At 38.4% G+C, this 26,891-nt stretch overlaps 3 protein-coding genes across 4 annotated transcripts; 1 reads left to right on the forward strand and 2 right to left on the reverse strand.

Annotated features, from left to right (window-relative positions):
* Window positions 1-525: 525 nt before the first annotated feature.
* Window positions 526-3,735, forward strand: LOC133862893 (phosphatidylinositol 4-kinase gamma 4-like). Its single transcript, XM_062298805.1, has 2 exons — window positions 526-2,549; window positions 3,049-3,735. Exons 1-2 carry the CDS (start codon window positions 1,146-1,148, stop codon window positions 3,436-3,438), a joined length of 1,794 nt encoding a protein of 597 aa, XP_062154789.1. The 5' UTR covers window positions 526-1,145; the 3' UTR covers window positions 3,439-3,735.
* Window positions 3,736-5,219: 1,484 nt separating this feature from the next.
* Window positions 5,220-10,565, reverse strand: LOC133864194 (uncharacterized). 2 transcript variants are annotated; one of them, XM_062300458.1, is made up of 6 exons: window positions 7,995-10,559; window positions 7,046-7,692; window positions 6,661-6,870; window positions 6,056-6,273; window positions 5,811-5,916; window positions 5,220-5,607 (listed from the first exon to the last, which is right to left on the reverse strand). In XM_062300458.1, exons 1-5 carry the CDS (start codon window positions 10,357-10,359, stop codon window positions 5,871-5,873), a joined length of 3,486 nt encoding a protein of 1,161 aa, XP_062156442.1. In that variant the 5' UTR covers window positions 10,360-10,559; the 3' UTR covers window positions 5,220-5,607; window positions 5,811-5,870. The 2 variants fall into 2 exon arrangements, with proteins under 2 accessions (XP_062156442.1, XP_062156444.1); XM_062300460.1 differs by lacking the exons at window positions 5,220-5,607; window positions 5,811-5,916 and having other exon boundaries at window positions 6,097-6,290; window positions 7,995-10,565.
* Window positions 10,566-11,899: 1,334 nt separating this feature from the next.
* Window positions 11,900-26,138, reverse strand: LOC133863614 (E3 ubiquitin-protein ligase SINAT3). The gene is made up of 3 exons (XM_062299645.1): window positions 25,545-26,138; window positions 12,629-13,015; window positions 11,900-12,417 (listed from the first exon to the last, which is right to left on the reverse strand). Exons 1-3 carry the CDS (start codon window positions 25,734-25,736, stop codon window positions 12,055-12,057), a joined length of 942 nt encoding a protein of 313 aa, XP_062155629.1. The 5' UTR covers window positions 25,737-26,138; the 3' UTR covers window positions 11,900-12,054.
* Between the last annotated feature and the right edge of the window lie 753 nt (window positions 26,139-26,891).

Genomic DNA, 26,891 nt, shown 5'->3' on the forward strand with positions numbered 1-26,891 from the left:
CGGCCGCTCTAGTCGGAGCCCAACAGTACTGGTCGGATTTAGGTAGTAATATCTGAATTCTGGTCAGTTTGGCTAAAATATGGTTTGCTGGAATCCGGTGACGGTGGCCGGATTCCGACAGCAGTTACCGAATTCCGTTCGTCATTGATGCTTTTTTCGTACAAGTCTAACACCAAAATATATTTTTAATTGTTTTTTTTTAAAAATAATTTTATTGAAAATATTTTACAATGAAAATCATTTTTCTTTTATACAAACAGTGCGCGGAGGGCCAACTTCTCTAGGCAATGATCCTATTTTAAGAGGCAGAACATCCAAAAATTAATAGTAGTAGTAGTAAAAGGATTAAAAAAAAGAGTAAGTGCATATCTCATAGGTGGCATGAGCTTATTGGCTATTATACATGGCGCGTGCTAATTGGACAACGCCCACGAGTGTGAATCAGTGTTAACCTTTTTGTCTTCGTCTTAAAAGCTAAAAAGCTTGGAGCGCACTCCAAATTCAACAGCTGGGCAGCTTCGCTATAAGTATTTTATTGTCAACAGTCAGACATTCTACGCGCTATGTACTTATCTCGTTTCCGGCGGCTACACGCGTCTCCTCTCTTCCTCTCCCTCTCGAACGGTCGCGGAATTGGAGTTCGTCCAAAGCGAAAATAATGAAAATTTGCTATTATTGGCCTCCAATTTAAGCTCCGATTCCTCCTCGTTTTTTCCTGTTCGGTAAGAATTCTCCCTCTCTCTCTGTCTCCTCGTGTTCTTGGTCTTCTCCTTTGTAATCTCCTCGTACAGATCTCGAGGAGTTGATTGATTTGATTAATTACACTTCTCGGGATTCATGGTTTCACTGTCCCATGTGTTTGTCTCTCTCTGCGAGATGTCTCGGTTCTAATTGATTTCTAGGTTGTCCATTCTGTAGGGCTTCAATTTCTTCCTTCCTTTTTTGTTGTTGTTGTTGTTGTGTATATATTCGAAATCAAATCTAGGGTTTGTTCGATCATCTGGGGATGAACTAGGTGATCTTTGTAATTGTAAAAATGGCTGAATTTTTGTGAATTGTAAATATCTGTGTTAGGTTATTGTACATTTTATTCAAAGCTTTGAGCTTTTCTGACTTGTGTAGTAGCAGGAAACAAAAAAAAGAAAATGTCGTCCGCCGGTGTCAGTGTTCTTAATCCGGTTCTCAATGAGCCTGTAGTTTTCCCAACTAATTTCCATTCACATTTGGGTCTGTGCTCCAAAGAATCGATTTTGATATACCTCTGCATTTCGGGGTCAATGACTCCTATGTGTGTTTTGGAATCTGATTCCATTGAGTCCATGAAGCTCAGAATTCAAACCTGTAAAGGGTTTGTTGTTAAGAACCAGAAGCTGGTTTGTGGTGGCCGGGAATTGGCCCGGAGCAATTCTCTGCTCCAGGACTATGATGTTGCGGATGGGAATGTTCTGCATTTGGTTCTTAGACTTTCGGATCTTCAGGTGATTAATGTTAGGACTGTGAGTGGGAAAGAATTTACATTCCATGTGAAACGAGATAGAGATGTTGGGTATGTGAAACAAAAGATTGTGGAGGAGGGGAAGGAATTTGTTGATTTTGAAGAGCAAGAAGTTGTGTGTAATGGAGAGCCACTCGAGGATCAGAGGCTAATCGATGATATTTGTAAACATCATGATGCAGTGATACATTTGGTTGTTCAGAAATCCGCAAAAGTTCAGCGGAGACCAATTGAGAAGAATTTTGAGTTGTCTATTGTCGCGCCACAGTTAAATGATGGGAGCGATTATGACGTTGATGGAGAAAATTATAGGAGACAGTATGACAATGGAGGAAATAATTATAGGAGAGAGTATGAAGCTGATGGAGAAATTGTACCGAGAAAACCTCCTGACAGGGATTTTTTGTTGGAGCCAGTTATTGTTAACCCCGAGATTCAATTGCCCTCTGTGATATGGGAGATGGTTAACTCTACATTTGACGGATTAGATAGTGGTCATTACCCGATCAGGTCAATGGAGGGTACAGGAGGAGTTTATTTTATGATGGATTCTTTGGGGCAGAAGTATGTGTCTGTTTTTAAGCCCATTGATGAGGAGCCAATGGCTGTGAACAACCCCCAGGGGTTACCATATTCCCTGGATGGTGAGGGATTAAAAAAGGGTACGAGAGTTGGAGAAGGAGCATTCAGGGAAGTTGCAGCTTATATTTTGGATCATCCAAAGGGTGGGCGCCACCAATTGTTTGGTGATGAGAAGGGTTTTGCTGGGGTTCCCCCTACTTTTATGGCCAAGTGCTTGCATAGAGAATTCAACCATCCAGGTGATTTGACTGTCAAGATTGGGTCTTTGCAGATGTTCATGGAAAATAACGGAAGTTGTGAGGATATGGGCCCTGGGGCTTTCCCTGTTAAGGAAGTGCATAAAATCTCTGTTTTGGATATAAGACTGGCAAATGCGGATAGGCATGCAGGGAATATTTTGCTGAGCAAAGCTGGAGAAGATGGCCAGCCTATGCTGATTCCGATTGATCATGGGTACTGCTTGCCTGAAACTGTAAGTACTGCTTAACTTCGTTCATGCTTCACTCTCTGCAACTTCATGCGTCCTGTGGCATTTTTATTTGTTTTATTCTCCTATGATATTGTTGTTTGAACGGGTTGTTGTCCCATTTATTTGTTTTTCACTTTCATAAATTATGGATACTAAAATTATTATGAGAAGATAGAATTCCAATATTCTCGATTCCATACTGTACATTTGACTTACTAGGCTTGATTGAATTAATGGAGTTGGGAGTGTACTTCTACGATTGTTATGATTTATCCATCTGATCATTTTTATTAAAGGTTTTTAATCTAAATTGATTTGCGAAGCACATTGTTTAGTAAGTATTGTCAAAAAAACCATTTCATTTAGATAATAGCAGTGAAACGTCATTATTCTCATGTATTTTGATAGTATTCCCTTCTCTCTTTTTTTGTCAATTGATAGTTTCAGTCTTTTTCTGAGTTTGTTGAATCCTATTCACTTTACACTTTTGCTGTTCGTGCAGTTCGAAGATTGCACATTTGAATGGCTCTATTGGCCACAAGCTCGCCAACCTTACTCCACAGAGATGATTGACTACATAAGATCGCTGGATGCTGAAGAAGATATTGCCCTTCTAAAGTTCCATGGATGGGACTTGCCACTTGAATGTGCTCGCACGCTCCGCATCTCAACTATGCTCCTGAAAAAGGGGGTGGAGAGAGGGCTCACCCCCTTTGCCATTGGAAGCGTAATGTGCAGAGAAACCTTGAAGAGGGAATCTGTAATTGAGGAGATTGTCCAAGAAGCACGGGATTCTGTGCTTCCTGGCACGAGTGAAGCTACATTCCTTGATGCAGTGTACCAAATCATGGATCGCTACCTTGACGAGATTGTTGGATCACCTTTATCATGACTCATAGGATACTGGTTTTTCTTTTCGGTTTTTGGAATATAGGTATATCTAGGTATGGCAAGGCTACTAGGATTTTCCCCTTTTGTCTATACACAATGTGATAGGAGTTATCATTTCTTTGTGATTATCCATTCTTTCATATCAATCCCATGTGTGTTGTGATTGAACATTTGAACTGAAGTTCTAGTTGCAGATTCATTTTTTTTTCAAGGACAAAAAGAAAAAGGAGAAAAAAGAAAAATTGTGGTTGATTGATTATATTATTGAATGAATATGGACTTAAGTAGTGTTGTGTGATTTTTTTTTTCTTTGATGACGCCCTAGACAGACACCTGGAGCGGCCACTCACCTCAGGCATCAGATAGTGTTGTGTGTTTCAATAACAAGGATTTGCAGGAGCGACGCTAGATTGTTTGATATGGTAGAAGTGATAAACCTTAAATCCATTTGAGTTTTTGTAGTCCACCAAATCATCAGATTGTTTAACGTGGCAGAAATGATAAACCCTAAGTCCATTGAGGTTTTGTAGTCCAAACACTAGATTGTATGACGTGGTAGAAGTGATAAACCCTAAATCCATCTGGGTTCTGTAGTCCACCCAAATGAGGAATTGTCTTTGAAAATTTTGTTGACAGGAAAAACTGAATTAATTAATTAATTTCGTTATAGATTAAAAAGTACCATCCAACTCGGATGAGATTGAACCTTAGATAATAATTTTCTCTCTAAAACGCTCTCCCTTCTCTCTAAAAATATTTGAAAACAATTATTATCGAAAAAGCTTGGCTGGTTCACCAACCATGGGAGAGAAGCTTCGAGCTTTCCTCCCTACCAAACCAACCAACCAACTAAAACTCAATCACTTCCTTTGCAGTTCTTCTCCGGCTAGAGGTTTCTCTAGCTTCGGAGATTCTATCCACCCATTACAACACTGGCGGTAGCTTCTCTCTCGTTGGATCGGTCTTTCCCTCCTCCTCCTGCTCTAAGCCATAGTTCCCCTGATATCTTGAAGTTTTAGATCTTATTTTTTCAAAATTAGATCTATTAACTTCAGGAGGCCTTCCCATCAACACCTCCACTCCACCAAGTTCCACGGCCTTCCAGCTTTGATCCATTGGCAACGGCTTCGTCATCGGATCATCACGTGTCGATGCTAGGCCACCTTGTTGCTGCTTTTGTTGCTCTCCACCAGCCTCCTTCTCCTTTGCCGATCTCCGACGGTGGTTTGGCTGCCATCAATGGTGTATTTTGGGTTTTCATTATACTTTTATGTGTTTATTTTTGGACTTTTTGGTTGCTACTTCTCTTTGTTTACCCTTGTTTTAGTGGCCTAGATTCTTGGTATCCGTGCCACGAACCTTTAAGCTTGCATCTTCGAAAACATTACATTCACGTATTTACATTCTTAAGTTTAATTTTGGGTTGTCCAGCCCTTGTTATTGTAATTTCTTTTCATGTTTCTATTTATTTATTTTTTTTAAAAAAAAAAAAAAAATTGTTCAACATGTAGACCCATTCATATTCTGTACAATCCTCACTCTCTTTTATTAGGCTTAAGCCTAATATTTATGCTATCTTAGGAAAGCATTTTTAACGGAAAATGTTTTCAATTGAAAATACTTTCTATGAATAAGTATTTGAAGTAATTGGCCTTACAAGGACAAGGAGTCAAGGACAATCCGTCTGGGAGAACTGAGAAGAGCTAAAAGTCGTTTCTTTTGCACCTACTTTCTACCTAGTCTAACCTACAATAACAGATTTGTCAAGAGAGATAATAGATGTTAGCTAATACTACTTTTATTAGCAGTAACAAGTTTACAGTTTCACAAAATACTATACATCTTAAACAAAAAATAACTTGGACAATCGCATGATCAGGAGCTTGAAAGTTGGCTCCAGCCACAGTCCCACCATCTTTGGACTGGAATAAACACAAAAATGCATATGAATTACGCAGTTACCGTACGTTCTCGTGCATGAGTTGGGAAATTTTTTGTCTTCCCAAAATTTATGCAGCTTGACGTCCAAAATTTTGCCACCATCAAATGCATGCGAACATGAACTCCTGCTAGCAGAATTGGCAACAGAAATTGAGTACTTGGGAAGAAGAAGGCTTGGCAGTGGCAGGTAAATGTCGGGTCAAAGACTCGCTGCGGCTATGCCATTTGTCTGTCATTTGTGAGATGAAAAGTAAGACTCAGAAAGGTTCCATATTGCTTAGAAAGGCCTAAATCGTTGTCAACTTCTTACATAGCCTTTTTTGTAAAAGCCAACGAACTATTGACTGAAATGGTATCTCTCATAAAAATAGGGCGGAGAATGAGGTTGTTTATTCAAGATCTGCTGGATGCAAAATTGCAAATGTAACTTACCAGTAAAAAAAAATAACATTTTTTCTTTTAAACATGCCACCCAAGAGCACGAGGCAGGTATCATCCTTCTTTCTTGCCATGATTTAGCTTCCGCTTCGGGCCTTTTCTGGAAAAAAGAAAAGAAATACAGGCTTTTACTATGAAAATGCAAGCATTGCTGAAATACCTCATGCATATTAAGTAGACTTGTACCATCACTCTCCGCTGAATTTCACAACTAACTTTGCCAGAGTTCAAGAGTTTACCTCTTTGTGGGTTTGCCAGTGGCACCAAACACACCCTTCATCAATGAGCTTATATCAACAGAGCGTCCCTTCATGATCTTATCATGGTAAATTTTGCTCCCAATCTCAATTATTTGTTCCTCCACTTCTTCCAGTGTTTGGTCCACATTGAGCTGAAGCTCCCCTTTCCTGATGACAGTTACACTGAAGCCATTTCCTTTGGCTTCCCGAAAAGCATCCTAGGGAGAGTTAATGACTGTTAACGAGAGCAAAAACAAGGTTTCCCATCTCAATAGGGAAAAAGAATAAATAAGAACCCAAAGAGGAAAAAACAAATTCTTTATTATACTTAATATGGGACAAGAAGGGAATTCTAGGCCCAGCGGTCAGCAAAACACAAAAGCTAAAGGGCATAACTGAAAGGAATACTTGAAAAAACACACGACTTTGATAAGTTAAGAGAAGGGGAAATCAAGCATCAGATGGCCTCGTGGTCCTCTAAGCATAAATGATATTCTGAGCATGGTCCTCTAAGCTGGTCCTTTAATAAAATGTATGGCCATCACCAACAAAGGTACTCAAATGATTTTAGAAATCATTAATATGGAAACAAATAAACTCCTTACTTTAGGCAGCCGTGGAACAACAAAGGCATGGCCATTTCCAAGCATGTCCAAATGAGCCTGAATGATATAACACAAATTTTTGCAGTCACCAACATCTTCAAAGGCAATCATATGATATGGCTTTGGTTCCAATTCAAGATCAGTAGCCATCTCCAATGAATAGAATCCAACCCTCTGTTCCCCATTATCAACTGTGTACAATTCGATGCACTGGAAAATGGAGAGAAGATAATCTGTAACTATATGGAAAAGGAATGTATACTAAAGCAGAAAATAAGGTCAATTCAGTGAAATGTTTTTACATGTTCTTAGTATTGACACTTCTTTTTTTTGGTAATGGGCAGATTCAGGTCAAAGTAGCAGAAAAGGCGAAATATATACATACCAAGACATGTGGGAGATCTAACCACCGCAGGTAATCTTCTTCCTTCTCATCTGCGTATTCACGGTATTTGCTCACTACAGCTTGGGGTCCAAACAATTCCATCTCTCTTTTTAGTTTGTTGAGCTTCTTTTCCATGAATTTCTTATTCCTTTCAGATACTTTTGTCATCAAGTCTGCTGCTTCCTGTATTTCTTTTTCGGTGATCCACCGATCTAAATCCTTCCCCACATCCTTCATAATTGATTTAACTTCGGGGTCAGTCTCTGCATTATAAGACTCCAAAAAACCACGGGACCATTTCTTTGTGTGTTGCCAATATTCCTTCCCTGACTGTTTTCCAGCTTTAACAGAACCATCACTGCCTTCAACTACTGTCTTAGAATTTTTTGGATCCCCATCATGAAATTTTTTGTTTGGATCAAGGGCTGGCAAAGAAGCAGCAACATTTCCAGAGATGGGTGATTCTGTTGTTTTTTGAATTGAAAATTCCTGGTCCTTCTTCATGGGGTATGAATTACCAGTGCTTTCAGCCAAAAATGCCTTCCTTTGTTCAAGGAAGTTATTGAGGAACTCAGGATTCTTTTCTACAGGAGGCACTTTCCAGCGTGGTATGATTTTTTCTGGTGGATCATACAAGCTGATACCATCTAGAGGAAGAGGAAAAAAAAAACTGTCAGCACTGGTGCTTGAAAAACCTTCAAATTCTATTATATGAACTTAGCCACTACTTGGTGACTATGTAGAACCATTTACAAGTCTACTAAATGGTTCCCGAGATCTTCATTCTTCATGTAGAAGTCTTTACGGGTTTCAGCATTAGGGGAATTTCATTGTGTTGTTGGTACTACTCATTTGGATTTAGTTATATTAGAAAACTAAAATATGTTGCTTCTACCTTAAGGAAATAAGGAGTGAATGAAAAATAACTGATTTAAGAACAAGTAACTACCTGCTCCATAATCAAGATTTTCAATGTTTGAATGGAGCCATTCATGCACTTTCGACAGCTTTTCATTCTCTTTCTCAACTTTCTTCTCAAGACCCCTAAAGAATGCTTGTTTATCTTCAGCATCCATCAAATGAAATGGATCCCGCCCCGCCAATTCATTTTCACGGACTTGAAAGACAATTTCTCTAAGACTATCATCTTCCATCCACTCAAGTTCACTATCATCTTCACTAAAACCAAGCTGTGAAATTTTGGTATTTATATTGAGCTGTTCATTATTTTTTTCTCTAGCAACCATGTAATTATCTTTGAATCCAACTCCAATCTTCTTTACTATGGGCTCAACTTCATGAAAATTTGTCTCTATCCAGTTTTCCATCTTTGCAGATGATCCTGCCTCTGTATTGATGTCATTACCTTCATGATTTAAGGGAGTTTGGGGCTTCTGAAGATCTCCCACTCCACATCCCAACTCAAAACCTTCAGAATCATCATTGCTGGCTGGGACAGATTCCTTCAGAGAAGCTTCACAAGCATTTGTGGAAGGTATAGAATTTGATGTTTGTCCTGAAATGGCAGCCACTTTGTCATGAACGTCCATTTTATGGCTTGTACTGCTACTAAGTTTCTCCTCACTTGGAAGCCTCAAAACAGCAGCACTTTCTTGCACAGTTTTGACGCATGATTCTATGCTAGGCTTTAGGCTGTCACGTTTTTCAGAAAGATAGTCTCTAGCTTCTTTTACTGATAGTATGACTCTTGGCTTTGTTCTGATAGAATTTTCCATTGACATACATGATTCATCATCAGGAGTATCAGAGAATTGGAAGACTTCTCGCGTGTCTGTTAACTGCAAAGCACTTTCACTATCTTTACAATCCTGCGTAGTGCTTTGCCTATAATCTGAAACTTCTCCACTTGGAGTACTACAGTCTTGCATATCCCTGTCCTCTATGGAAGTGACCATACTGAGAAATCCAGTATCATCAAATTTGGATTCGTCCAAAGTTCCCATCTTTACAGTTCCATAAATACCATGAGTCTGCCCTGAATTTCCATTTGGAAGATTAGTTAAAGACCCCTCATCCTCTTCACTATGCTTATTGACCAGATCTATCTCAGTAGATAGTTCATTATTCACAACCTGCTTTTCTTTTTCACCTCTATCAGTCTCAATTTCCCTCGCACGCCTGGCCATTTGTCTGATTTCCTGAATTTTATTATCCAAGTCAGTAGATTTGGCAGTCAGAGTACCAGATGCGTGTCCTATTGACAATTTATCAGTGCGTGCCTTGGCTTTCAAAATACTACCCAAAAGTTCTTCCTTATCAAGCTTAGGCTTCTCAACAAACAGAGTGGGCGGTTCTGAAGTTTCTTGAACAACCTCCACGCTCACCTTCTCCAACATCTCTTTCTCCTTTCTCGACATTATCTTTCTCCTCATCATTTCTTTCTCAGCTTCCGTATGGTGAACCTCCTTATCCCCAAAAGTAAATAACTTCTTCACTGCCCACAAAACAACAAATACAAACAACACCGTTCTACCAACCCTCGGGAGCTTCGGGAGCAGCTCAGGCGGAAGAGTAAAAATCCGAATCGCCTTAACAAAACCAGACTCCGCGCCTTGAACAACAAACTTCGCCACCGAACTATTCCTTGGAATCACATCCTTCCCACTCTCCATCGCTCTAACCAAACTCTCGGCACGCAGAATTTTCAGGTTCACTTCCGCTGAGTCCTCCAATTCGCGTCGATCAACACGGCTTCTTCTTAAGATTTCATGCTCGTCAACCGAAACCCACTTGACATTCCCTTCCAAATCCTCAAAAACCGTAAAAATAGGACCCGTCCCAATACCCCAATCCTCGATATCTTTCTTATACTGGTCAACCCAATTCTCTAACTTATTCCACAATACAGATTCACCCAAACCTTTTGACTTGAATTCCTCCCTTCCACCATTTTCAGCTCCATCAACACCACCACCATGATCAGAGTCACGCCCTTTTGCACCACCAAAATTCAAATCATCTTTTAAAATACCGCTATCATCCGAAACAAGATTTGGTTTTTCGAAATCAGAGCTGGGTTTGTGACGCACCTGTTGATAATCAACGAGCTTCTTCCTCAGCGAGTTCCGGCGACTCGTGGGTCGGCCAAAATTTGCAAACACCTGGAACTTTCTGCTGTTACGTGATGTTAAATAGATTGGAAATGACGGGTTCTTGCGGAAATTCGAGCTGGGGATGTTGTACCTAAATGGGGTTCTCTTGCTCCAAGCTTTAATGGGGAATTTGGGAGAGAAAGGTGAAGTTCCTGGGAGAAGAAGAGGTATTTTAGGGTGTGGAGGAATGAGAACATCCATGGATTAAGACAGTTGACAGAGAGTGAAACGTAAAGAGCATAGCATTGGAGTGTCTTTGATAGAAGAGGTTTTGCAGACATCGCTAAAACCCATTTACCTACGTAACCTACCGGTGGAAGTTGATGATAAAGTCGATAAACGACGTCGTGCTAGGATCCACATGTAAAAATCTGAATACAAGACTTGTTCAGGAGGTTTATCAATGTCTCCAACAACCCAGGCTAATCAAATCTGAGACTAGTGTACCAATTTAATCCTAGTATAACAAGGGGCCCAATTGAAAAGGGTCAATTAACATATAGTACATGGACTTAATGGGCTTCTCAAAAAAAAAAAAAAAAAAGTAAAAGAACAACTATGCAAGCCCAAGAGTTGAGTCTCAACTATGAGACTGGTATATATAAATATTTAATTAAAATAGAGATAAATTGTGAAGTTAGGATTCAAATTCATCATCTGCTTTAATATTATGTTAAATTTTTATTTATCCCAAAAGTTTATACCAATAGTAAATTGTGAATTTAATTATTTAAGTAATATTCTAATAATAATTTTAATATTTTCTAAAAATAAGGGTATCACATTATTAAATCCTTCTATTTCAAGCTATTTCAGTGTGTAAGCTTTAAATTGAGTAGATGCAGTAGCTGAGAAGGTTAAGCTACAATCATTCACAAGGCCTCAATTTGAATAGGACATTCCTAGTGGCCTCATCAAAATAGCGTTTTAATTATTTTGATAAGACAATTTAGTGAAAACGCACAAAAATCACTCCTAGCAACCTCACCAATTTAATCAAAAAATTTTGGTAAGTGAAAAATACTCGTCAATTTTGATGAGTACTATTCACTCACCAAATCATTAAAAAACTATAAAATTTGTTATTTCTCTATTTTTTGTTTTTTCTCCTTTTTTTATCACACGAATCAACACATCACCACTTTTTTCCTTTCTTTCTCCTATTTTCTTCTCCCAACTCTCACGTACAATTTTCTTCTCCCAACTCCTACTTCTGAAATAGCAGTCCCTCCATCCGGAGTTGTGGAATTTTAACAAATTTTCAAAAATATAACCATTAAGATAAGACAAATATTCATAAGTATGACCGTTAAAAAAAGACAAATATTCAAAAATATGATTGCCAAGAAAAGACAAACATTCAAAAAAGATTGGGAATAAAGAAATTTGAAAAAATATTATTTAAATGACATAGTGATAATAAATAGTTAAAATGGTGACTGGTGAGGCTTCTGAGATGAGACTACTGAGGTGAGACTACTAAAAATGCTCTAATAAGGCAACTTTCTTATTTTAGGGGGCAGATTTTATATGTTTTTTTCCGATTCTTTTTGTATGCTAAGCCTCGGTCCTTGTTAAACTGCTGCAAAGCTTTCTGCTGAAATGAGTTGGGTTATAGTCACTGATTCTTGGTTGAATTCTTCTTCGGCCAGATTGATTGGTTGGCAAAAAAGTGATACTAAAAAAGTGAAAAAAAAAAAAAAAAAAAAAAAAACGGTGGGGAGGAAGAGGGAGAGCTCACTGACAATTTATGAAGGGTGAAACCTTCAGCACCATGCATAATTAATGACAATCAATGTTATCTGCGTCATCTAATATTATTGTTCCCAACATAATGCATGAAAGTAACAGCACACAGGGAAGAGAGAGAGAGAGAGAGAGAAAGAGAGATCCAGGCTAACTACAAAGATTGTGTATGCAGGCCCCGCCTTCTGGGTTCTGCTGTTCTTTCCATATCCGGCCAGTAACACGTAACTTGAGCTCTTTCCTATCCCCTCCAGAGAAGAAAAGTGCCATGTTCCGCTGTATAATGAGGCCATCATGGCTGTCTCTAACTTTCCTGTGGCTATCCCTTATGCTTCTTGGGTTGCCCTCCCAAATCAGTTTCCGACCATTTCCTCCAACCTCCAGGCTATAGGTGTAGTTTCGAGCGTCGCTTTCATCGCCCATGAATCGGAGGAATGCCATATAAACAGGAGCCATGCCGAGCTGGAAGGCTTCAAAATGGAGACAGAAGTACTGACCAAAACAGTGGAAGACCTAACGAGGACAATAAAAGAGACAATTACTCAAGTTTCATGACAATTCGACAAAGTGGGACTAGCAATTATCAGCAAGATCAGGAACAAGAGTCCTTCGGATGCAGCGCAAAGAATGATAAATAGCACTCTTCTGTAAAGCAAAACATATCTTGCAAGGATTTTTCAGTCAGGCTTATTCCACAGAGGAAAAATAAACACTTGATACTTACTGTTAACATCCAAGTAGCATTTTCTACTTCACGGGGATTTGACTTGACATAACGATGGTTAAAAGTGCATCCAGAATGCATATCAACCTTGTGATCATCCCTTAAGTGTGCAACAAGGAATGGAATATCTCCGACGATGGAGCAGTCTGATCCAGCATATGGACAGTTGTATGGTCTGAAGTTACAAACAGCTTCATGTTTGAGTTTACTGTAGTATGGGAATATCTCAGGGCACCCAAGAGAGCTATATTTGCAACGCAGTTCAAGTGATTCAGCTACCTTCTCCAATGCTAGGCACCTAATGTCACCAAGCTCCTGTCTACAAGTCGGACACCGGTTGTGTACCCTTGTTTTACAGGTAGAACAGAGGGTATGACCATTGTGGCACTGCCAAAACAATATTTGTTAGAAAAATCAGAAATCTTTTAGGGCATCCTAAGGACAGTGATCAAGTAAGATCACTCTATTCCCAAACAAATCCCAGACACAATGCCAACCCAAAGTTTCCCACTACTTGTAGAGAAACAGTGACAACATCTGGGAGGAAGCCAACAGATATGGTTACATAACCTCAGAATATCTGGCAACAAAGCATGCAGGTGTTTTTAAATAAATGCAACATTTTAAATCAGCAAACATCAAGCAATAAACAAAAGAAAAGATCAATCATACCAAACTACTCGCTAGGAAGAAGTTAAATAATACACACGAAGAAAGCCAAACATGTACTCTACGCCAACAGCTCCAACTCAGCACACAAAATTCAGGTGGTCAGAAACTCTTCAGCAAAATCTTTTCTGACAACCCTTAAAAAGAAGTGTCTAACACCAGAAGCCCAAAATAGAGTTTAACCCACTTCACTTTTCCAAGACTTGCTTTCAGACAACACATTTCAAAGCCACCCAATTCCAGTACTCCGTTTTTAACTCACTTCATAAAGAAAAGCCTCAGTCATGCATTTGCCAATTCCAGATCTCTCATTTCACAGACAAAGCTCTTGGATGACACTTAAGAGCACTATTGAGACTACCCATACGGACATGGTAACAAATATTTGTAAACATGAAATAAAATAGAACTGGACCAAGAAATTTTATCTATAATATGACAACAGGGGAAAACATGATTACAGGAATATCCTCCCTCACGACGAAGAAAGGAACCAAAAAGGCACCTATAAAAGAAAATGAGAAAAAGGAAATACCAAGCCACACTGTATTTGATCTAAATTTTCAGTTGCCACTAATTCTAAAGTTGTTTTGAACCTGATAAAACTTCCAAAGATGAAAAATTCACATCACATACCAATATCTCCTGCAGCAGTCATTTCACAGCCTCCTTAACCTACCAGGGTTAAAGTAGTGGATTTAGAGCTGCGCAAAGGAAGAAAGGTACAGAGCAACAACAAATAAACCGGAGCAAACTTCATTGTAACTACTGAAATGAGTAAAAGTCTAGATTAAACTGTTATGAGAAAGAAACAATAAAAGGACCAAGCAACTTCTAAAGAAAAATTCTTCTAATGTGCCGACCGGCTACTTATTCCTCTATGGACTGTACACTCTCTATTGATTATCCCGACCGGCTACATCGTCTCTAATCTCATCTATGGAATAGAAAGGAAAGGGTGAGTTGGGAAACCCAGTAAGGTGATACAACAAACAATACGATTGTTAAAGAAACATTTATACGAAACTATTTTCTCCCAAAAGCTTATATGGATATTTTCACATAAGAAACTTTCCAAAAATATCTCTTGATAAAATATTCTAATAATTTTTTGTACTTCTTTTTTTCGGCCTTCCATATTATTACACCCTGTATGTGAGGCTGTACAATCCCAATGGATCCTGACTCAACCTGTGGCCACAGGAGGAATCACTCTAAGGATGAGTTCCACCTGATTAACTCAGGGTGGAAACATCTGTGTGATGGACTGCATGAAGCAATTGTATTCCATCCTCTGAGCTCTGGTACCGTGCTATCTCTAATCTCTGAGGCCATCTTTGTTACACGTCTGGTTAAGATTCAGGTAAGGGCAGCTGGAGGTGTACGTGGCACATGCAGGAGGTGTATGCTGGAGGTATACGTGGCAGATGCAGAGGAGTAGCATGGATTATGGATTCCAGTTACGTGGCAGATGCAGAGGAGTAGCATGGATTATGGATTCCAGTTGGAATCCAGTAATTCAGTTGTACAGTTACTGAGTTTCAAGAATTAGTCGCTTTTATTCTTCTTCATTCCAGTTGTGTATAAATATAGTTGACTACAGTGTTAAGGGCAGTTTTTGACATTTGTTGAGTTCAGTTTGAACTAAGGAGACTCGCCATCTCGAATTGGCTTATCCAATAAAGATTCCTCATTCTTTCTTTCATCTCTTTTCTTCTTCTTTCCTTCTAGAGTTCTATTTCTTAGTTCTGAATAGATAAATTTACTCACAGAATTAACACGTCTGTGACAAGTGGTATCAGAGCCCACGGTCGACACCTTATGAAAACGAGGTCAGCAGATATGGCAGAGGAATCGCAGTTAGCACGGGACGTGAAGGAATTGGGTAGTCAGGTCGCCCAATTACAGGAGATTTGCAAAGCGGACAAAGCTGATAGAAAGGCGGAAATGGATGCATTGGCAGTGCGTATGCAGGAAATGATTCAAGAAAATAATAGACAATTGGCACAGTTGTTCGGGATTCAGAGTCAGAGCCACCAAGGGAATCCGCAAACAGCCCCGGCTAACGGTGTTAATAGTGGAGTGGGTAGAGGTGTTCTTGGCGGAAATATGGTGCTACTAATGGTGGGGTAGATCAGGGTGCTATGGGAGGTAGGATGGGCCAAAGTTCTTATACTGGAGCTCATTCTTTTCAAGAAGGGGCTAGTTTCAATGATGGTATTCACACTCGTTCGATGAAATTTGATTTTCCTAAGTTTGAAGGCGAGGAACCGGAAACCTGGTGCATCAGAGCTACACAATTCTTTGACCATCATGGAACTCCGGATCAACAAAGGCTGTCAATTTCGGCTTTTCACATGGAAGGGCGTGCGTTAATCTGGTTTGAAGAGCTGAAAGCTAGTGGAGCTCTAAAATCTTGGGGAGATTTTTTACAATCTCTAAGAATCCGTTTCGGGAAGGGTTCTTATGATGACCCAATGGAAGAGTTAACAAAGTTGAAACAAGTGGGAGTCTTGGAGGATTATAAGACTCAGTTTGATTTTTTGGCTAGCAAGGTGATTGGTCTGCCTGATTCTCACAAGCTCAGCATGTTTTTGGGGGGTCTGAAAGATGAAATTAGAATCCCAATTAGGATGTTCAATCCTAAAACTTTAATTGATGCATTTGCCTTGGCTAAAATGCAGGAGGAAACTTTTTTGGCCCATAAGAAAGCTATCAGGGCTGCTTGGAATCCAAGCTCTTTTCAGTCAAGTTATCATCCTTCTGGGCAATTTTCCAAGTCTAGTAATGGGGGTACTGCTCGTCTCATCATGCCAAGCTCTGTTAAGCAGGTTCTTTTTTCTGGAGTCACTGCTAACCAGAGTGGTAAAGGGGTTGTTGGTAGGGCCCCAAATCAAGCTGTGGTCCAAGTACAGCGGCTTACACAAGCCCAAATGGATGACAGACGCAGGAAAGGTCTATGTTTTAATTGTGATGCTAAGTACTCTAGTGGACATGTTTGCATGGCCCCTAAGTTGTTTGTGTTAGAAGCCTTGGAAGGTGGACAGGAAGATATTTCTCAGGAACTAGTTCAGAAGGATGAGGATCCAGGAGAGTTTTTCCTGGAAGAATTTCCAGAAATTTCTTTGAATGCAATAGTGGGATCTCCTAGTCCTAGGACTATGCGGATCATTGGATTTCTGAGGTATCACAGAGTTACTGTCTTAATTGATTCAGGCAGTACTCATAATTTTGTGGATGTGGAATTGGTGAGTTTGCTGGGGTTACAACTTGTACAGCATAAAGGAGTGAAAGTTAGAGTGGCTAATGGACAATTGGTGCCTAGTCCAGGGAAATGCCAGGCGGTGAATTTAAAGTTACAGGATTTTTCCTTCTCTACAGAATTTTTTGTCCTTCCCTTAGCAGGATGTCAAGTAGTGTTGGGTGTCCAATGGTTGAGGACTTTAGGTCCCATTGTGTGGGATTTTGAGAAGTTAACCATGCAGTTTTCTTTTCTCAACAAGCCCATTCAGCTTCAGGGTATGCACCAAGGTCCTTCTTTATGTTTGGAGGAAGCTTCTTCATTGAAATTGTCTAGAGTGGACAGCAGAGGTGTATGGCTGCAATTGGTATCCACAGTGGTGACAAATGATGTGGCAGATTCTTATCCGCAGAGTCTTCTCCAGGAATTGTTGCAGCAGTTTGAAGATGTGTTTCAGGAACCAAAAGGGTTGCCTCCACCTAGGTCTCATGACCATGCTATTCCTTTACAAGAAGGAGTTCAACCTGTTTCAGTTCGGCCATATAGGTATCCTTTCTATCAAAAAGAAGAGATCGAGAAGATAGTGAAGGATCTTCTGCAAACAGGAGTGATAAGGCCAAGTCGTAGTCCTTTTTCTTCTCCAGTATTGTTGGTAAGAAAGGCTGATGGCACATGGCGTATGTGCATGGATTACCGGGCACTGAATAAGGTAACAATTAAAGATAAATTTCCAATTCCTGTGATAGATGAATTGCTTGATGAGCTATGGGGGGCTAGAATATTTTCTAAGTTGGATTTAAGATCCGGCTACCATCAAATCCGGGTTGTGGATTCTGATATTCCTAAAACTGCATTTAGAACTCATGAAGGTCATTATGAGTTCTTGGTAATGCCATTTGGTCTCACAAATGCTCCCTCTACATTTCAAGGTTTAATGAACCATATCTTTAATCCTTATCTTAGAAAGTTTATACTAGTATTTTTTGATGACATACTAGTTTATAGTAAGGATTTTGAAGCTCATATAGAACATTTAAAGCTGACTTTAGAACTACTGAGGCAGAACCAGCTTTATGCCAAGAAGTCTAAGTGCCGGTTTGGTGTTAAGGAGGTGGATTACTTGGGGCATATTGTGTCTAATCATGGGGTGTGTGCTGATCCCAACAAGATTAAGGCTGTCCTTGATTGGCCATTACCTAAAACCATCAAGTCCTTGAGAGGTTTTTTGGGTCTTACGGGATACTATAGAAAGTTTATAAAACATTATGGGGCCATTGCTGCTCCACTGACAGCAATGCTGAAGAAGAATGCTTTTGTATGGACATGTGAGGCTAAGGAGGCGTTTCAAGCTCTCAGGATGGCAGTAACACAGGCTCCAGTTTTGGCTCTTCCGAATTTCTCCCAAACTTTTATTATAGAATGTGATGCCAGCGGGTTTGGTATAGGGGCAGTGTTGATGCAGAATAGAAGGCCAATTGCTTACATTAGTAAGGCCCTTAAAGGCAAAGCGCTGCATATGTCAACTTATGAAAAGGAGCTGTTTGCACTTGTGTCAGCTATTCAGAAGTGGCGTCCCTACCTTCTTGGTCAATCCTTTGTGGTTAAGACTGACCAACAAAGTTTGAAGTTCCTCTTGGAACAAAAGGTTGGCACACCTTTTCAGCAGAAATGGTTAACCAAGTTATTGGGGTATGATTTCATTGTTGAATATAAGAAGGGGGTAGATAATAAAGTTGCTGATGCTCTTTCCAGAAGAGAGGACAATGATGTTAGTGATGAGAAGGTCTCTCTTTTCTTATTATCCATCCCTCGAGCAGTTTGGGTTGATGAATTAAAGGCTGAATATGGCTCTGATCAAGAGCTACAGACCTTATGGAACCAGTGGCAGAATCATAAGCTGGATGCAGCTAAGTATTCTTGCAGGGATGGTCTGTTGTTGTATAAAAACATAATTGTGTTGGGGCAATCACCTCAGTTGAAAAATAAAGTCCTTTCGTTTGTTCATTCTGATCCGATTTCGGGACATTCAGGATATGATAAAACGTTGCAGAGGGCAAAGAAGGATTTTTTTTGGAAAGGAATGAGAAAGGACTTGAAATCTTTTATTAGGAGCTGTGATGTATGTCAGAGGAGTAAACATGAGAATAGTCTTCCTGCTGGACTATTGCAACCGCTTCCCATTCCATCAAGAGTTTGGTCTCATATTACCATGGATTTTATTGAAGGGTTGCCATTTTCTCAAGGCCAATCTGTTATAATGGTGGTTGTGGATCGCCTATCAAAGTATGCTCATTTCTTGACTTTATCTCATCCCTATACAGCAGTTACAGTAGCCAGATTGTTTGTATCTCAAGTGTTCAAGCTGCATGGGATGCCTCTCTCAATAGTTTCTGATAGAGACCCGGTTTTTACTAGTGCTTTTTGGCGTGAGTTCTTCAAACTTCAGGGGACTTCTTTGGACATGAGCTCTAGTTACCATCCACAAACAGATGGCCAGTCTGAAATTGTTAATAAGTGCTTAGAAAATTACTTGAGATGTTTTGCTCAAGATAATCCGAAGCAGTGGGTGTCGTGGTTACCTTGGGCTGAATACTGGTATAACACCAGTTGGCATACTTCCATCAGGATGACTCCCTATGAAGCTGTGTATGGAGTTCCACCTCCAAGGTTGCTAGCTTATGTTCCTGGCACTACACGGGTAGAGGCAGTGGATGAAGTCCTTAAGTCGAGACAGCAGATCCTTGCTTTACTGCAGCACAACTTACAGCAGGCTCAGCAACGTATGAAAAGGTATGCTGATTTGAAGAGGTCAGAAAGAAGTTTTGAGATTGGTCAGTTGGTTTATCTGAGGCTGCAGCCTTATAGGCAATCAACCATTGCTGTCCGAAGGTCTCTCAAATTATCCCCTCGGTTTTATGGACCTTTTCCTATTTTGAAGAAGGTTGGCCAGGTAGCCTATGAGCTTGAGCTTCCTCCTGAGGCCAGAATACATCCAGTATTTCATGTCTCCCAGCTTAAGCTCAAATTAGGGTCTTCTACAGAGGTTGTTCCTAAGTTGCCACCAGTTAATTCTAAGGGAATTTTGCAGCCAGAACCGGTGGAGGTGCTTAGTCGGCGCTTGAGACCTAAGAATCATCGTGCTTATGTTGAGTTGTTGATTCGTTGGGAAGGACAACATGCGGATGATGCTACCTGGGAGGATTTCCATTTCCTTAAGGAGGCCTATCCACACCTTGTGGGCAAGGTGTTCTAAAAATGGGAGGGGTAATGTTACACGTCTGGTTAAGATTCAGGTAAGGGCAGCTGGAGGTGTACGTGGCACATGCAGGAGGTGTATGCTGGAGGTATACGTGGCAGATGCAGAGGAGTAGCATGGATTATGGATTCCAGTTACGTGGCAGATGCAGAGGAGTAGCATGGATTATGGATTCCAGTTGGAATCCAGTAATTCAGTTGTACAGTTACTGAGTTTCAAGAATTAGTTGCTTTTATTCTTCTTCATTCCAGTTGTGTATAAATATAGTTGACTACAGTGTTAAGGGCAGTTTTTGACATTTGTTGAGTTCAGTTTGAACTAAGGAGACTCGCCATCTCGAATTGGCTTATCCAATAAAGATTCCTCATTCTTTCTTTCATCTCTTTTCTTCTTCTTTCCTTCTAGAGTTCTATTTCTTAGTTCTGAATAGATAAATTTACTCACAGAATTAACACGTCTGTGACAATCTTAAAACCAAAACTCTTTTTCTGAAATACTTTTTTTACTTGCACCCTTTTTTTCTTTGTCTTAACCCTCTCTCCCTAGGGTGTATGTACATTCAAATACTTCGTATTGAAGTTCTAAATCATGCTAAATCTTTAATTTCTTAAACATGCTTGGAAATCCAACTAAATAAAATTCACGCTTTAATTCTTGAAACAGAATAACAGTGTATGGTATCATAATACTTCTCAACATATAAATAGATGAATAATACCAAACAATTTAAGAAAATACAGTCTAGTCATATTTACTTACCTCGAAGCTCTGATAAGAAGCATTTGAATCTCTCACACACAAGTCTAAGAACCTGAATCAAGTCATGACAACTCTTAGAAAACGATCTAACTCTACTCGTCATGTTTCCTCCCTTGAGCCCCGTCTTAAAGCTCTTGATTGATATGGACTTATCTGGATTCTATCTTTAAAAGTCCTGAGCTATTTAGGTTAAACTTGAGGTCTTCTTTCTAAGGTTCTAATTCTTCTAGAATTTTTTTACAGTGCATGACCTTTCCGAAAAATTAAATTTTCTTTGGGCTTTGGCCTCACTTGGACATCACAACATTGGGCCCTTACTGGACTTCTTCAAGTCCAAAAGACCACGTTCCACTAAAGGCATTTTTGGGCCCAATAACCAAGCTTCAAACACAAGGCCCTAACCTAGGGTTGGGCTGACAACGCTCTTTCTAATGGGCCTGCCTTTAGTCTGAAAAATGTCTATGTTGGGCCCTCTAATTGAAGATCCAACGCAACACACACTTTGTTGGGCTTCCTGAAAATCCAGAAAGTGTCACTTGAATTTGGGCTGCCTGTTGGGCCACTTGTGCAGCTCCAATGCGACGTAGCGGAAGATTAAGGTGACTAATAAAAGAACATCATCTTTGATTCTGCAATGAGAAGCGTCTTCGTCTTCTATCCAAAAAGATAAAACAAACTCGCAGGCTAAAAGAAATATAAAACTCCATAGAGTATTTGAGAGAGAAGTCTCTGATTTAATAATAATTCAATTGATTGAGTTTTACATAATAAGCAAGCCCATTTATAGAAAAGAAATACTGGTAGAGAAAGTAAACTATTCCTAGTAGTAAAAGTAAATTTAATCCTAGTAAGAAAAATAAATAAATAAAGCAAATCTAGTCCTAGCAAGTAAAGGAAATAAAGTCTTAATCGTAAATAAGATAATAAAATAAAATAAAATCCTGGCTTGACGATCAAGCCTTTCCTTTTGTACTTCCATTGTCTGAGAACAGGTAAACTTCTAATCAAATGGCACTGCTCCAATATTATTTTTAACATTTTTTCTATTTTCATTTTCATCAAAAATATTAGTAAATTCCGTCCTACATCACAATGTCAAAGCCCTAACCGACCAGATCAAGCCTATTCTTGGGCTGGCTGAAACCCTAAACTAGGAATTTAGAATTTTGTTTTCTTCTAATAGTTCTTGATCTAATCTCTCTAAGAATCAAAATTTTCTAATCAAACATACAAAATCCTAAATCCTATGATGAAATTTGAGGCCTATTCTCAACAGAAAAATCAGATTTCATAAAATTGTATTTCACAAACCAACTAGAAATTCTTTGAAATCTTAAAAGAAAATTTGAAAATCCTTGTAGAATTTAAATATAACTCATCCAATATACTTTCTATCTACAAAATAACATGTAGTAGGAAAATAATTGGAAGGTTGATGAAATTTATATCTTGGGTGGGTGGCTAATGATTTTTCTTGGAAAAAAACTAGCTTTCTTCTTGGATATTGGAGATGGTTAGTCGGTCACTAGGGTTGAGAAGATTTTCTTTGTTTGTTTGAAAAATAAGAGAGAATTTTTTGGCATAGGGTAGCAGCCATAGAGAGAAAAAAAAAAAAAAAAAAAAAAAAAAAAAAAAAAAAAAAAAAAAAAAAATAGTATATATATACTAGGTTTAGGGTTTTCCTCTTTAATGAAAAGGAGCATTTCAGTCTTTTGACTTTCTTTTTTTAAACATGACGAGTGGGCGACTGCTAGAGTTTTCTTTCAAAAATATTTACATTTTCCTTATAAGAAAGTAAAATCATTTGAATTTTGTCTTTTAAATGGGCTTTAAAATATTGGGATACAAACCAAACTTTTTTGGCCCAAGTCCATCTAATTCTAATTCTAACCGAGTAGCTTGGGCCTAACTATAAATCCAACTTGTAGGCCCAATCCAAATCCCTAAGACCTTATTCTTAAAATAGTAAGTCCCCTATTTAGAAACTAATTTTTTTTTTTTACAAGTAAATCAAGTCTTATTGTAACACTTTGGCCCTATATTAAGAAGATGTGTATCCCGCATAGAATAGGTTTATAAAGACACTCATGATCATGGGTGCTAAGTAGTAAGTCTCGCATTGCTTACTTACTAGGCGATATTTCTTTTCTTTTTTTGATAAGTTAGGCGAAACTGATGTTTATAAGTGATTCTTGGGAAGTTCCAAATTGACTAGTCATTTTCGAGTGATAACGTAGATGTTACTAACGCTTTCCCTGAATCGTTACAAATGGTATCAGAACTACCTAGTAACGCCATGTGGTATTAGAGCACTGAATGACGTGACACTGACGATGACGTTAGGGGTTTAAGAGGAAAAGATTGTAACACTCTGGTCCTATATTGGAAAGATGAGTAGCCCAAATAAAGTGGTGATTTCTAAAGACACTTATGAGTGCTTAGTCTCATATTGCTAACTTACTAGGTGAAACTGAGTTTTATAAGTGATTCTAAGGAAGCTCCAAATTGACTGGTCATTTTGGGGTGATAACGCAAATGTAGATAGCGCTTTCCCTGGATCGTTACACTAACCTACCCAAAATAGATTTTTTTCTCCCGACTCCAAGCTACAGTTAAACTCAATCCAAAACCACTGAACCAGGTCCTAACTCACACGAACACACTCATAAATTTGAACATAATAAGAGGAGTTTAGGGTTAGGGGTATTACAAGTCATCAGCCACCATTCAACTATGTGATCAACTCCAGAGATTCTATTTAGCAATTCCCATTATATGCAACCATTACATGTATTTCATTAATTTAACAAATTTCATGTCTTCTTCTAAATAGTCACCAGTAGTCTTGGCCCATGGAAAACCATCCTAATTAGTTTACTTGATTTTTACAGACCCAATTAGCAATGGCAATTTAACTTGACAAAATCACTCAATTGTAGTGTGCAAACACACCACACCTATTATTTCACTCACACCAGAAACCGTAGCTCTCACATCTTTCAGCAACACTACAGTCCCGAATAAGTTGCATGTGCCTAATACAATACAACACGTGGGAGACGGGTTGTTATTTAGAATAATGATTGACTAAACAAACCATGGGAATTTAACCAAACAGTCATTGCTGCTATCTTAAAATTACAATTTAATCAAGGAACATAATTGAGCTCATGCTATCGGACAAGGATCCCTTCAATTTCAAATGAAATAAATATTATCCATTTCATGGTCAAGATTTAAAGTTGGTACATCCAATGATGTACATGAGATCAATTTTGGCACGTCTTTTAAAAAATTTAACTAATACCGATAGACACACAAACTTTAAATCCTGACTATGAAATGGATAGTATCCATTTCATTTGAAATTGAAAGGATCATATTCCCATGCTATCTCACATAAGCTCCTCTAGACTACTCACGCACAAGGTCAGCTTGATAAATTTTGAGGTCCAAAACAACAAAATTTAAGTGAGGCATTTTCCTATATTTAAATATTAATTAAATAATATTTATTTTAATTTCTATATTATTTTTTATTTAAAATTTGTTTTTCTCCTTTTTTGGAATACAAAATTACTAATTAAGTTTTTATACTCAAGTTTTTCTAACCTGCACAAGGAAAGACAGATTTCCCTAACATAGGATCAATTAGCAGCAACAAATACATAAAGAAATTCAATAATTCATGATAATCAAAAAAACTAATGCAAGTGGCTAACTATGAGTGCATTTTTGGTAATTAGAGAGCATTGACTAACTTTTTTTTATCAGATATGGAATGACTGATTTCAAAAGTTAAGGACCTAAACCGTGAAACAGAAGATTCAATGTAAAAGAAAATCATGAAATTGGAAAAGAATTCAATGAAGGATTGAGACTTTTAAGGGAGAAAGAGAGAGAAATATGTAAAGTCACAAAGAGAGAGGGAATAGCAGTAATAGATTTACTCCAAATCTCTTTGTATATGATATTGCCAATTACAGATGAATAGATTTTAGTTCACCTCTTTAGATTTCTTTAATTTTTTTTTTATTATTTTATTTTATTTTATGGAAAGTCACATAGAGAGAGGGAATAGCATCAAATCTCTTCGTGCATGGTGTTGTCAATTAAAGATGAGTGGATTTAACTCACATTTTTGGATTTCTTTAAGTCCTTTTTTTATGGAATAACACAGATTTTTCTGTCATTACTACTACTATTTTGATTTCGGGAGCCTTAGGCAACCTAACTCGCCTAAGGCTTGAGCCAGCCCTGCTAACACAACACTCATTGTGAAATCATAAAATCACCCGCCCTTCCTCATCTTTGAGATCAAGCTGGTGTAGTAAAGAGGGATATAGCCATTCACATGGAGTGTGGACAATTTGGGGAACGCAGGAAACAGTAGTACAAATCAAGTAAACTCCCTTAGTGCTAGATAAGTAATAAACAAAGCTTTACTTGGATAAGATGCATGCTCAACCAATAGAACCATCAAAGAACCCCAATTCAGAACCAATAAAATTCAAACTCTCGCAAAACGCAATGTTTTAACTCATGGTATGCTTACCCTTAGCTGCACCTTCTTTCCAGACTGTGCTGCATAAATTCTAGCAATCAAATCCCCCCAAAATCTAACCCAACCAAATCCCACAAACATAATCATCTATCACAACTTAAATCCTACCGACGATTTATTCTATTTGGTAGTACATTCTGCTCTTTATCTAACCTCAGCATTCCCAATGCAATTATAACACAAAAATCCATGATCTTCACCAGCCCAATCAATCAAAAAAGAATCATCATCATCATAATAATAATAATAATAATATTAACCAGTAACGATAAGAAAAATAAAAAATAAAAAATAAAAAATAAAAAGTATATAGAGGCTGGAAGCAAATTGAACAAGACCAAAAAAGGGAAATATTGGAATAGCCACCAAAAAAAAAAAAAAAAAAAAAGCGAAGAACCCATCAAGCAAAATGGAGAAAAAAACAAACCTGATGGATTGGGGGGTACATTGAATTGGTGCATACAGGGCATTCAAGAAGCTCATGGACGCTGGTGGTGCCGGGACTGTTGTTATTGTTGTGAGGCTTGGAAATCGAAGGGAACTGATGGTGATGGTGATGGATCTCATCCTCATCCATCACGTCCGGGGATGGCACGACATCAATGCTACCTGACTCCATTCATATAAAACAAAGCCAACCCACGAATGCACAAAACCAAAATATCAAATTTATGGGTTATCCTAAAATGGGTCTAATCTTGCTTTTTCTTTGTATACGATTCTTGCTGTACAGTCCAGAAGAGAAGGAAAAAGAGAAAGATGTCAAAATTGTAGACTTTTGGTGATGGGAATGAATGTTTTGTATGTAATCATGTGAAGAATGAACGAACAAAAAATAAGGAAGAGCAGTAAGGGAAGTACTCAAAAATCTGTATAATAATGCAACTATTCATCAAAAAGGATGCTTTTCTTCATCAAAACATACGCAGAGAGAGAGAGAGAGAGAGAGACAGAGACAGAGACAGAGACAGAGACGAGAGAGAGAGAGAGAGAGGCACCGTCGAAATTCTAAGAGCCATTTGATCAACATCTAGCGGGTTTGAACTCAGACCATAATGATTAATGATTGGCTGATATATATTATTTCCACTACATTTTTAATTAATAATACTCATTTTTATTACTAGGTAATTAACATTTTAGTGTACCAAACATAATATTGATTAGGGAAAAAAAAAATGAAAATAACGTATACCCTAAGTAAATTTACTTCTTTTTTTTATCAGGCATTTTCTATCCTTTCTGATTGGGTATTAGCTGGTGCAAAATTGCAACTTCTAATTCTGTGTGGGAAGGAGAGCAGGGTCCGGACCAAAAGAGGAAAAAACACGGGAATGATGTGGTGAACATTATTGTACTAATGTAAGACATTATTTTGGAGGGACAAGTTTACTTTTTTTTCTTTTTTTCTTTTTTTCTTTTTTTGGTTATATATGTGGGTCCCAGTTGCCTCATGTTGTTACACAATTTGTGGGCACTTCTGAGATGGTCAAATTGATTGATGCAATTAATAAATGAAGGATATATGAAAGAGATGCATAAAAATTAAGGGAGTACGTACTGCCACTTGAAAACCTTCCAAGGCTCAGGTACGTGATATCCACGGAGATTGAATTTTGGTTCACCAGGATTAAGATTAAACAGATATAATTAAAATATTAAATAATATAATTAATTAATGTCTTTTGGTCACATATTAACTATAAGTGACCGAAGAGCATTTATTAAAGAACATCTGAAACTATGAAAAAACTATATATATTGTTTAAACCGA

This window comes from Alnus glutinosa, chromosome 3 (genome assembly GCF_958979055.1).
Source record: "Alnus glutinosa chromosome 3, dhAlnGlut1.1, whole genome shotgun sequence".
Classification (NCBI taxonomy): Eukaryota; Viridiplantae; Streptophyta; class Magnoliopsida; order Fagales; family Betulaceae; genus Alnus; species Alnus glutinosa.